General features: G+C 47.1%; 1 protein-coding gene across 1 annotated transcript in view; it reads right to left on the bottom strand.

Annotated features, from left to right (window-relative positions):
- AKAP12 (A-kinase anchoring protein 12) overlaps positions 1-9,790 on the bottom strand; it is a 100,821-nt gene extending 91,031 nt beyond the window's left edge. The window contains exon 1 of the mRNA XM_044244033.1: positions 9,467-9,790. Coding sequence (XP_044099968.1) covers positions 9,467-9,628 — 162 coding nt within the window. The 5' untranslated portion in view covers positions 9,629-9,790. The remainder of the gene's footprint in view (positions 1-9,466) is intronic.
- Between the last annotated feature and the right edge of the window lie 2,841 nt (positions 9,791-12,631).

The raw sequence follows: 12,631 nt of genomic DNA on the forward strand, positions 1-12,631 counted from the left end.
CAGAAAAAAGTATTTTAAACCACAGGCTAGCTATTACAACTGATGACATTTGAGCCACTCCCTTAATGCTTTTAATTTACTATACAAACACGGCAGGTAATTTTTTTTAAAGTAAAAAGAAAAAATAAACAAAGAGATTTATACATAGATGCCAAAACGAGTTTTAAGCAGGGGGACTTACTGACTCAATACTACTGGAAATAATAATAATACTGGAAACAGTAGGTAACCAGCATGGAAAATGAATTCGGATCTCTCCCTCCAGACAGACATAGAACAATTCATTTCTAGCAGAGTCAGGAGCTAACTCTGGAAAGGAAAGCTTGTGACTTTCTTAGTCCTGAGCTCTTGGCGCTCCCTCTGTAGCCCCACGCCCTGGCACGGCGCCTGCAGGAGAGCAGCTGGTAAAGAAAGGTCAGGGCGCCTGGGTGGCTCAGTGTTAAGGTTAAGCCTCTGCCTTCAGCTCAGGTCATGATCCCAGAGTCCCTGGATCGAGCCTCACGTCCGCTTCTCCCTCTGCTGCTTTACCCTGCTTGTGCTCTTTCTCAAATAAAGAAAATCTTAAAAAAAAAGAAAAAAAATCTTTATGCAATCCAGACCGACTAGGAAATACATAATGGACAAAGCCAGAACCCTATCCTGATCTTCAACGACTTAGCTGGGCTTTAGTATTTCTTCAAGGATTTTTGGACCAGCAGACTATCATCCGCTGAGCCCTCCTCAGGGCTGAACTCACTCCTTCCCTAGCTCTGCGGAAGTTGTAATTTGAGAGAAATGAGGGAAGAGGTTTAAGAGGCATCAGGTGGAAATGAACACTGAGGAGTAGGTCCTTCCGGCTCAGAAAGCGTAATTGCATGGAATTCAGTACCTATTTATCCTGAATCGCACATTCCACGTAGAGAAGCCTCTACTGGCGGCACACTTGGTTTTCGAAGCAGTAGAATAAAAGGATGAAATTACGTAGGAGGAAGTATGTCCCTTGACTTTTTTCTGGAAAACGTGCGGGGTCGGGGGAGGGGAGCACCTGTTCTTCTGCATCTTCTGAAACTCTCCCTCCCACGCACACGGGCTCCAACCACGGTCAACCTTTGCTGTCATCGCCGCCTGGAGCCCCTCCCCCTGGCCCTCTGTCACCTCCTACATCCTGTACCCTCCCTCAAGGCAATGGCAGCCACACCAGGCAAATGGGCACCCCGACGAGCTCCGCGGCTATGGAATATGGGCTCCATCCACTGCCTGGGATTCTGACTCCGCGCCATCAGGGACCGTGTCTTCGCCAAGCGTCTGGACGATTCAACTGGACAGCCAGGTTTGCGATGTCTGCACCTGATCCGTTCCGTCCATGAGTGGCAGTAATCTTGCCTTCCCAAGTTTTAGCGTCCCTCATTTACAAATCAAAGATAAAACTGACATTTTTACTAAAACTGGGATTAAGGCTGGGCAGAATGAAATCCCCACCCCCACCTTACTTTTTTTAAAAACATCACAAAGGGCGTGGAGGACAAAAACCTTTGAACTTGTAGGGTACTTGTGTTAAGAGAAGACCGGGTGTCTGGGTGGTTCCGTCGGTTAAGCGTCAGCCTTTGGCTCAGGTCAGGTCGTGATCCCAGGGTCCTGGGATCCAGTCCCCCATCGGGCTCCCTGCTCAGCGGAGAGTCTGCATCTCTCTCTACCACTCCCCACCACTCCTGCTCTCTCTCGCACATACACACAGAAATAAGTAAATAAAAAATCAAAAGAGGGAGAGAGAGAAGCCTATCATGGTCTGAGGATTATCTTGTCGTCTCTGTGCTTCGAGTGCCTCCTTTTTTCTGGGAAAGCACATTTATTCCAGCTAACAGACCCAGTCTGTAGTTTGTCTAAGGGGACTGGAACCCATGGCGGGGGAGGGGCGGACGTTAACCTATTGTTTTCCCAGGAGTGGAATCTGCTGGTCCCGGTGCCGGTCCCAGGTTCCAACGTTTCATGGATCAGAAGTATGAAGAAATTTCTGGCAACTGGATGATTTTAGATTGTTCCCAAAGGAGAAACTTGAAAACTCATTGCTAAAGTAGGTCATTGTCCAAACAAATAAAATTAAGTCTGTTTATGAATCTGGGAAGCAATGAGTAAATACAAGCGGTACCTGAGCCACCTTTTTACTCTTCAACTTGCTTTTTCTCCGTTATGAATCTTTTTTTTAAAGATTTTATTTATTTGACAGACAGAGATCACAAGTAGGCAGAGAGGCAGGCAGAGAGAGGTTTCCAAGGAAGCAGGCTCCTCGCTGAGCAGAGAGCCCGATGCGGGGCTCGATCCCAGGACCCTGCGACTATGACTGAGCCGAAGGCAGAGGCTTTAACCCACTGAGCCACCCAGGCGCCCTCCCCCCCATTATGAATCATTTTGGGGGAAGGGGGGAGTCTTTAAAAATGAACAGTAAAATATGCCCTAGCCTTTAATGCTCTGGAAGCCAGTCTAGTCCATGACCCGGTGGTACGTGAAGCACATGGCCAACATACACAATACACAACCAGACAGGTGCTCAGGAAACTGCAGGGCCAACTCAGGTGCAGAATGGCAAATATTTGAAAATCTGCTCTGCACTGAGGCAAATCATCCAAAAACTACTGCTGATCCCGAGTGGGGACCTAATTTGACACAGAATCTCTGAAAAGTAAATTTATCAAGGGCTATCAAAATTGTAAATGCAGGAATATGTAAGGGGCGCAGACAGTTATGTGTCTGCCTTCGGCTCAGGTCGTGGTCTCGGGGTCCTAGGATGGAGCCCCGCTTCATCAGGCTACCTCTCAGTGGAGGTGGGGGGTGGGCAGGGGGCGGGGCCGGTTCTCTCTTCCTCTACCTCTCAGCCTCCCTCTCCCCAACCCCGCTGCTAATGCTCTCTCATATCAATCAAATCTTCAAGAAAATTTCAATTTATTTATTTATTTTTTTAAAAATTTACTTGACAGAGATCGCAAGTAGGCAGACAGGCAGTTAGAGGAGGAAGCAGGCTCCCCGCTGAGCAGAGAACCTGATGCAGGGCTCCATCCCAGGACCCTGAGATCATGACCTGAGCCGAAGGCAGAGGTTTAACCCACTGAGCTACCCATGTGCCCCCCAATTTTTTTTATCTCTAAACGCATATAAATGCTTTGAGCAAACAATTCCACTTGCAGAAATCTACCCGAGATCTGCATACATACAAAGATACCTGAGCTCGGACAGTCCCTGTGCTACTTCAATACCGCGAAAGACCAGGAAAATGTCATGTAAACACAGGGGGATTGGTTAAACGTTTATTGTACTTCAACCCATAAAGGGAAAACATATGTAGTCATTAATAAAAACAGTGGTTAAGACTTTATGTCCTGATATGAAAAGATATTCCAAACCTAAAATAGCAGAACATGCATGATAATCATTTTATTTGTTAAAGGAAAAAACATGGGGCATGGCACGGGGCTGGCTCCATGGAGCATGCTACTTGTTCGAGCCTCACATGGGGCAGATTACTTTTTTTAAAAATTGGGGCTTTTGTTTATATACGGGTACATGTATCAAGTTTGGAAAGAACATGCAAGAGACCACCAACATTGGCTTCAAACTATCCACAGTGAATGCCTGGGGGATGGAGACGTATTTTTTATCATACTCTACACATCAAAGTCCTCAACATTAACATTTTTAGAAAAATAAACTATGAAGGGCACCCAGCTGACTCAGTCCAGAATGCATGTGACTCTTTTGACTGTAGGCTTTTGAGTTTGAGCCCCACACTGGATATAGAGATTACTTAATTTTTAAAAATCTTAAGAAGAAATAAAAATAAACATTAAATAAATCCTGTTATGCAATGCTTTTAAGCAAAAATTTCAACAATAAACAAGAACTTCTGATCATATGAAGGTGATGATTCAAGAAAGTCAGATTATAGTCAGTTTTCATTAACTTAATTATTAAGGTTAAGAAATAACAGAGGGATGTATCACTGAAATTATTAGATTCTTAACCGCTTCCCCTAAGTCCTTTTATTAGATGTACTAACAAGAAGGAAACAAGAGGTTGATCATACAATACCCAACACTTAGAATCTCTAAGGTGCTAATTTGCAAGAAAACCCTCCAAAATCTAAGCAGACAAGTCAATTTCAATGACAGATTTTGAAAGTTTATATATTTTTTAAAGATTTTATTTGAAAGCGAGCGAGCAAGCAAAAGCTGAGGGAGACAAGTAGGCTCCCAGCTCTCTGGGATCATGACCGGAGCTGAAGGCAGATGCTCAACCGACTGACACACCCAGGCGCCCCTTGAAGATTTCAAGTTCACATTTATAATAGACAGTGCCTCTCCCAAACACAGCTTTTTTGTATTTTTCCATTATTTTAAAATGAAGCATCCTACGTTTTAATTTTTTCAGGGTATAAGAGGGCAAAGAATGGGGTTCAATGTTCTTTAGTTTGGCTTTTTTCTTTTTCATGAGATAAAAGTACAGATTATCTTTTTCTCAGTGCTATGAATTCTAATTTCTCAGTTCATGAGTAGACTATAGCAGAGGGAAGTACAGACGCCAAGGAGGAGAGCACCATTTAGCTTGATTTCCCTTTCGGTGGTATTCTATAATCCTGAATGCGTTAAAGCTGATGGAGACAAAGAAATAATTTCATAATGCCCTTTTAAAACTTTTTAAAATTTTATTTATTTATTTGACGGAGAGAGATCACAAGTAGGCAGACAGGCAGGCAGGCAGAGAGAGGAATGGAAGCAGGCTCCCTGCTGAGCAGAGAGCCTGATGCGGGGCTCGATCCCAGGACCTCAAGACCTGAGCGGAAGGCAGAGGCTTTAACCCAGTGAGCCACCCAGGCGCCCTCGTAATGCCTTTTTAAAGCAAACCATGTTATTTCTGTTTTATTGATTATCCTATAAAATACCACCGATCCTTATTCTAATTGCTTTCAAGTGATCGAGGCAGAGATTAGCCAACCTGAAGTGTATCCAAAAGGATGCATGTGTGAGGCGGGTTCATCCCAACAGTATTTCAGGGGGTAATCTCCAGTGATCTCACACACATTCACTAACCTATGCAATCCCCACAGGCTAAATGACCATCCTCACCCCGACGTCTCCAATGTCTGGAATCTGTTCTACTCAGGGAAGTAGCCCCTCTTGTAATCTGGAGGGAATCCATAGGAAAACAGGCAGCCACACATACAACACACCACTGTTAACAAACGTGTAATTCTCTCCAAACCCTAAATCCTGGCCCTTTTATTGTAAAACTGATCCATGATCACAGTAAGGTCACCTATGTCCTCCATTCCCAGGTTTGTAAACAGAAGCGGGAGAAAGTATCCCCCCTCAGGCTGGGCAGAATTATGCAGCTGATCAACTCAACTGTCTGTTTTAGTGCATGAAGGGCAAAGATATCCTTAAGTCCACCCATCGGATGATGGATTCTTCGAGTACATGTTTATGTTCCTTGGTGATTCCCAGCTCTTGTGACGAAATGGAACCATTAACAGAAGGACAGAAAAGAGTCCCCATCTCCCCACCTGCCAAGGACATTGGCCTGAAGGTTACAACCGATCACTGCTCCGTTTTCAGTCATTGATGGAGCAAAAAATACAAAAAGGATAGGTAATTCAGAGAATTGTGACTGTCCAGACTGAATGTGGAACCTGGCTTAAGAAATCAAGGTTTGAGCGCACCTGGGTGCCTCTTGTCGTTATTAAGCGTCTGCCTTCAGTCCAGGTCATGATCTCAGGGTCCTGGGATCGAGCCCCACAACCGGCTCCCTGTTCGGCAGGAAACCTGCTTCTCCCTCTCCCACTCCCTCTGCTTGTGTTCCCTCTCTCGCTATGTCTCTGTCAAATAAATAAAAATCTTAAAAAAAAGAAGAAAGAAATCCAGTTTGCCAGACTCTCCGTAAGATTGTCATTGGTCACTCCACCCTCTACTGACACCGAATACTCTTTCAAAAAGACAGACTTTAAAACCGCATGATGGGGAGTAAGTGAGAGGCCTTATTTACTGCTTGCATTTTCGTGGTCTAATAATTGCTGTCCCTGCAGGGGCCAAAGTCTCCAAGTCTCTAAATTCAACGTCGCAAATAATCGATACCGTTATCCCCCAAAATTTACATGTGAAAGATTGTAAACGATTGACTGAAAGAAAAGGTTCCTTCCGGGGTGCCTGGGTGGCTCAGTGGTTTTAAAGCCTCTGCATTTGGCTCAGGTCAGGATCTCAGGGTCCTAGGATTGAGTCCGCATTGGGCTCTCTGCTCGGCAGGGAGCCTGCTTCCTCCTCTCTTTCTGCTTGCCTCTCTACCTACCTGTAATCTCTGTCTGTCAAATAAATGAATAAAACCTTAAAAAAAAGAGGGGCGCCTGGGTGGCTCAGTGGATTAAGCCGCTGCCTTCGGCTCGGGTCATGATCTCAGGGTCCGGAGTTTGAGTCCCACATCTCTGCTGGGCGGGGAGCCTGCTTCCCTTCCTCTCTCTGCCTGCCTCTCTGTTTACTTGTGATCTCGGCTCTATCAAATAAATAAATAATTTTTATTTTTTTATTTTTTATTTTATCTTTTATTTTTTTTTAAATAAGAAAAGAAAAGAAAAGGTTCCTTCCATTTTATTGAAATATACCAGATAAAGCCAGGACTTGTGCCTCAGTGCCCCTAAAATGTTAGGCTTCAATAATCAAGTTCTTTTTTCTTACATTCCACATGATCTGATAGAAGTGATACTCATTTAGCGTAAGGTCCTCTGAGGTCTGAGTACTTAACGCAGTAAAGGACAGGTAGAGAGAGAGAGAAAGTAAACTGGATTATTAAATAAACAGCAGGCATCTGATATAAACATCATTTAGATAGAAAAAAAAGCCGATAGCTTTTAATTAATTAGTGATCAGCACTGGGGGGGTGTGTATCAGTATAACCCCCCAAACGTCCACATGCCCACTCAAGAAAGCTCAAGATGCAAATCTTAACTAATTTAATGTATAAAGGGGTCTCATTTGAGCCACCCGCAATTTATACTGTTCTATTATTCGACATGAAGACAATTTAAAATTGCAAGGCGAAGAAGCCACTGTATTTCTGGAGAGCCCCTACAGAGTTTACTGCCGAAATAGTCCCTTGGTCTATTAATAACCGGACCTATCTGGTGTAGTCACTCTCTGATACCGGAGGCAGACCATGACAATGACACGGTTAAACTGTAGACAAAGTCGATGGCCCAAGATATTCCCCAACTTGACAGCGTGAAATCAAAACCAGGCAGCATGCCACCTGTGGGGGAAGACGTGCGCAAACACACACGGCCCCTGCCCTCGTGGAGCTTCCAGAACAAGGACAGCAGTGAAGTCACTGACCTCACGAATGCGCCGCTAACTGCGGGGAAGGACCTGCGGTGCTACAGGAGCCTGCAAAAGGCAGCTGGGATTACTCAGAGGTCAGCAATTGGAGTTCCACAGGGTGAACAGGAGAGGTAAGAGCTACGTGCTGAGTCATTCTTAATTAGGGAGTTCTTTTTAAAAGGACTTTTGAAAACCTGTGTAATAAATTTTGCTAGCTGAAATGAAAAACGACACCATTTTCCAAGGATACATGTAAGTGTATTGATTTGTCTCCAAATTGATAACTGGGCAGTATGCCAAAAAGCTCAATGATATTCTAGATGTTATTTAAGTCAATTGTTTTTTATAAAGGAGGATCCGTGGCTGCTTCAAGATGGTGGCGACCAGAGGAGGAGGAGGTTATGGAAGAAGGACAAAAAGAGAATGGAAGGAGTCTTTTTAAAGGGACAAATTCAAGTTTACCAGGAAGGAATTAAACATTCTATTCCAGCATGAACTGTTAAGACCTGACGTAGTAAAAACCAAGAGAAGAACGGTCCCCAATCTCAAGCTTCTGTCGATTACACCTTAAAACTACTTTCACTAGTGGATTCGAAATACTGGGTATGTGGCCCCTTGGGCAGTAGTTGGCATCAGAAGGTGATGTGCAGTTCAGTATTAAAGTGTCACTTAGACCTCAGTAACTGACTGCACCTGACTTATGCCCAAAGCTTAGCCCCTGTCTTAGAAAATTAGCTTTCTAGCAGTCTGTACTCAGTAGCATCTACAACTCTAGGGACCATGGGTTTTACAAGCAGTTATTAGTTAAAGACTAGAAGGAATCTAATTAAAAGCAGTCTCTCAGCCCAAACTAGACTAGGGCAGCTAAAGAGGTCACGGCAATGAGGTCACAGTTCTGTGAAATTTACCCAGATTCTGGTGGGGGAGGGGATGTTTTTCACACCGTAAACATCTGAAGTTCCTCACATTCTTTATCCTCAGATAAAACACAGGTTGTAAACCCACATAAAACACGGGGCTTTAAAAAATATGGATTAAGTTACCCACCACCTTCCCAACCCAAGTAAAACACGGGGTTTTTGGAAAAAAAATATTAAGTATGATAAGTTATCCTCCATCTGCCTACAAGGATAGGGCAAAACAGATTAGGTGACGCCTTGCTAATGAAAACACGTGCTGGAAAAATAGGTCTAGAATGCAACGATCCAACCAAGTCCCCGTCTTGGCGGCTGTTAAGTGGCCAAGAGTAAATATTTCAGCCTTGAAATACTCAAGACTATAAAATACAAAATTTCTAGGAGGCTCAGCACTTGTCTCCATAGACACAGGAACGCAAGCAATCCTCGCTGAAGCCTCTGACCGCATCCTTGGAGAACTTCTAACTATGCCCCCGGTAGGTAGTTTACCCCTTGAGTCCACAGGCACTGCACGGAGCGAAAAGGAGGACCCTGCCTTGTTGCCGGAACCTGTCATTCCTTTTCGAAGGGCAGCGTCTACCCAGGTTTTCTTTGGCTCGGAGCGAGCTACACCCCAGGCTTCCTCTGCATCGGAAGGCGGTGTCGGCTCGAGCAGCTGCCGCAGCAGGGCTGGGTACCAAACCCGCTCTCTCCAGGCACAGCTGGTGCCAAAGACCAGACGCGGCGGGGAACCCACGGGTGGCGACCTCGCCACGCTGCGACACGGGTCCTGACCCCAAAGCGGACTTTCCGAATCCGGGAGGAAAAAGAGGGGCGGGGGGCTCAGGACCCTCGGAGGATGGGTCACTGCCCACCCCACCCCACCCCACCCCGACTCCCCCGCGCAGCTCGGGCATCTCGGGCATCTCAGGGCTGGGTCGCTCCCACCGGAAGAGTGAGGAGAAAGGCTGTTGGCAGGGGGCGGGGGGCGGATTTTATTACTGCGGATGGCGCAGTCGCCTCCCCCGGAGACCCACGACAAAGATGCAAGCCCGCCGCGCTCGCTGCTGCTCTGGTCCCGCCCCGACGCGTGAGACCCTGGAAAGCCAGAAAGAGGGGTGCGTGCTCCCGAGTTTGCAGATGGGCTGGACGGGCCGGGAAGTTCTCGCAGGCGGAGACCAGGGAGACCACCCTCCCCCCACCCCCGTCCCCGGAGCAGGTGGCCCGGCGCTCCCGTACCTTGGTGGCGGGGTCGGCGGCGGCGACGGCCGGGTCCCCCGGCGCGCTGGGCGCCGCCTCCGCCTCAAGGCCGCCGCCGCTGGGCTCGGGCTCGGCCGGCGTCGCGCTCCCCGCCTCCGGCTGCTCCGGGCTCCGCTGCTCCGTGGAGCTCCCGGCACCCATGGTTCTTCTGCGGTTCTCCCGCGCCCCGCTGCCCGGCTACACCTTCCCCCAAACGGCAGGAACGTGGAGAAGAGCGAGAAGCCGTGCGCCCGCGGGGTCCCGAGAACGCCTTCCGCTCCCGCGGTCCTGCTCCGAACGCACCCGGACTGCGAATGAACGAGACGCGCTCGCGGCAAACTCCTTAAAAGAAAAAAAAAAAAAAAAAAAAAAAAGCCACCTCTTTGCCGCCTCCTCCTCCTCCCCCTTGTTTTTCCCTCGCTTCATCACATGAGCCCAGCCCCAGACACGCCTTGCAGCAGCATCTCCCCCCAGGCTGTAGGACCAGAGGCGCAGCCCCAGCCTCCAGCCAGGGTCCAGGCGGCCCGCCCACCCCGACCCCCGGGGGCTTCCCATTCCTAAATGGGGACACGAGCTGGGGGCGTGGTGGGGGGGACGACCCAGGGTTGCAGAGGGGGAGAGGAGGGCAGAAGGCCCCTCGGGGAGATTGAATTTGCTGAGGTTTATTCAATGATTGATAACCCAAGGCAGAGTGTCTGCGGCAGCTCACTTTCCATCCGCCCAGCAAGCGAACCCAAATCTCCAGTTGCTTTCCTTCAGCCTGGGTGAGCCTCCGAAGGCTGGTTCCTGCCTCCTCCCCAAGAGCAGGAGAAAGGCGAGCGCTCCTTGGCTTCTGCGGAGCCTGACCATATTAGGGCACCTCGCGTGGCAGGAGCTGGGAACCGAGAGGTTAATGCAGTCAGGCCACGGATGAGGTGGGCCAGGCGGCCCCACGCTCGCCTATCATCCGGAACCAGTGATGTCAGGCGATGCCGTCAGCGACACGGGCTGCCCTCCTTCCCCGGGGAATTCGGGGGAGTGAGGCTGTGACTGGAAATGGGCCTGTCCTCCTTCGAGGGTGTGATGCTGGAGGTCCAGGCCACTTCTCCCTCGCGCCATGCTGAGACATGACGACACAGACCTGTCCACGGGCCATAGGTAATTCTCCGTAGATGCAGGCTTCAAGGGGATCAGCCTAAGTGGCTCGCCTTCCTACACTTCATGCTCCTGAGTACTTGTTCCATGAATACACAAGGCAGCCAACCGTTATTTGAACGAAATCAAATTTTCAGCTGGATTACTTGGCACGCAGGCATGAAGGTGGTGGGGCCAAAAGAGAAATTATCCCCAGTTTTCAGTGGCAAAGAATTGCCTTAAATTTCACAAATAGTTGGAAGAATGAAGAAACTTGGAATATCGACCCCAGATACCAGAGAAATATCCCCTGCTCAAATTTCCTACAAGTTAGTGCAGAACTGACGCAAGCGGATAGTTCAGTAGTAGAATATTTTGTGCCTGATTGACTGTGGCTTGTAGTATAATGTCATATGGTTATCCAGCATAAAATATTTCTACATTTAGCATTTTTATTTGAAGAAGCACATGAAGGCCACCTTCTCTAGAATATATTGCTTCTTACGCAGTATTACGCAAAATGGCTGGTTTTCATCATTTTAAAGCATTTCATCCATTTCAACTTAATTGTTTACGACTTAGGAAACATCCCAGTACTTAACTATGTATGTGCCAGGCGCTGTTTAAAGCACTTTGCACAGCTCATCATATTTAGTCCTCAAGCCAACTCTATGAGGTAGAGCCTAGGATTCCCATTTTACCAGTGGAGTGGAGGAAAGTAGGCCCAGAGACATTAAATCAGGTGCTCAAGATTTCACAGCTGGTAGGCAGAAAAGAGCAAGGATTCTTCCTACACTGAGTCTCTGTTCAACACCTCACTCCCCTTCTATAGGAAGCTTCCAGTGTGTTCTCTCTTCTGAGGAATATCTGTGGAAAAGTGGCATTTAGGCCTCACATGAGGGTTAAAAATGCTATTAAAGCCTATCTGAGAATGACTAAGGTCAGCACATATGAAAATGTATCAATATGTAGTACAAACACTATCAAAATGTCCCATTCTGTGAGATTATAATTACTCAGTTCTTGGGAAATTCTTAACAAAGCTTTTCACATCCAGCTTTCAAATTTTCAGAGAAATATTACAAGGTCAAGGATTTCAAGCCAACACTATACAAGCCACATCAACAGTGTCGGCTTAGATTAGCAACTGCTTGCTTTGTGTTTATTTTTCAGGCCATGAAAATGTTCATATTCTGATTTTTTTAAAGCAAAATCCTTTTTCTGGAGATTTTATTTTTATTTAATTAATTTACTTAAAGATTTTATTTATTTATTTGAGAGAAAGAGATAGACAGCACAAGTAGGCAGAGAGGCAGGCAGAGGGAGAGGAAGAAGTAGGCTCTCCATTCAAGCCCAATGCAGGATTCTATCCCAGACCTTAGCCCAATGCAGCTGCTTAACTGATGAGGCTACCCAGGTGCCCTTAAGGTTTTATTTTTATGTAATCGCCACACCCATTGTGGAGCTCCAAGTCACAACCCTGACATCAAAGAGTCCCATGCTCCTCCAACTAAGCCAGACAGGTACTCCAGCAAAATCTTGTTTTAAGAAATACACACTTTCTAGTCCTCCCTCATCTGCCTGAAACAGCTCCCGGATAAGCATATTAAGAATCATAGGCCAGGGCGCCTGGGTGGCTCAGTGGGTTAAAGCCTCTGCCTTCGGCTCAGGTCATGATCCCAGGGTCCTGGGATCAAGCCCCGCATCGGGCTCTCTGCTCGGCAGGGAGCCTGCTTCCTCCTCTCCCTCTGCCTGCTTCTCTGCCTACTTCTGATCTCTGTCTCTCAAATAAATAAATAAATAATCTTTAAAAAAAAAAAAAAAGAATCATAGGCCAGGGGCGCCTGGGTGGCTCAGTGGGTAAGCCTCTGCCTTTGGCTTGGGTCATGATCTCAGGGTCCTGGGATGGATGCCCACCTCAGGTTTTCTGCTCAGCAGGGAGACTGCTTCCCCCCCATCTCTGCCTGCCTCTCTGCCTACTTGTGATCTCTCTCTGTCGAATAAATAAATTAAAAAACAAGAATCTTAAAAAAAAAAAAAAAGAAGAAGAAG

The sequence above is a fragment of the Neovison vison genome, chromosome 1 (assembly GCF_020171115.1).
Source record: "Neovison vison isolate M4711 chromosome 1, ASM_NN_V1, whole genome shotgun sequence".
Lineage (NCBI taxonomy): Eukaryota > Metazoa > Chordata > Mammalia > Carnivora > Mustelidae > Neogale > Neogale vison.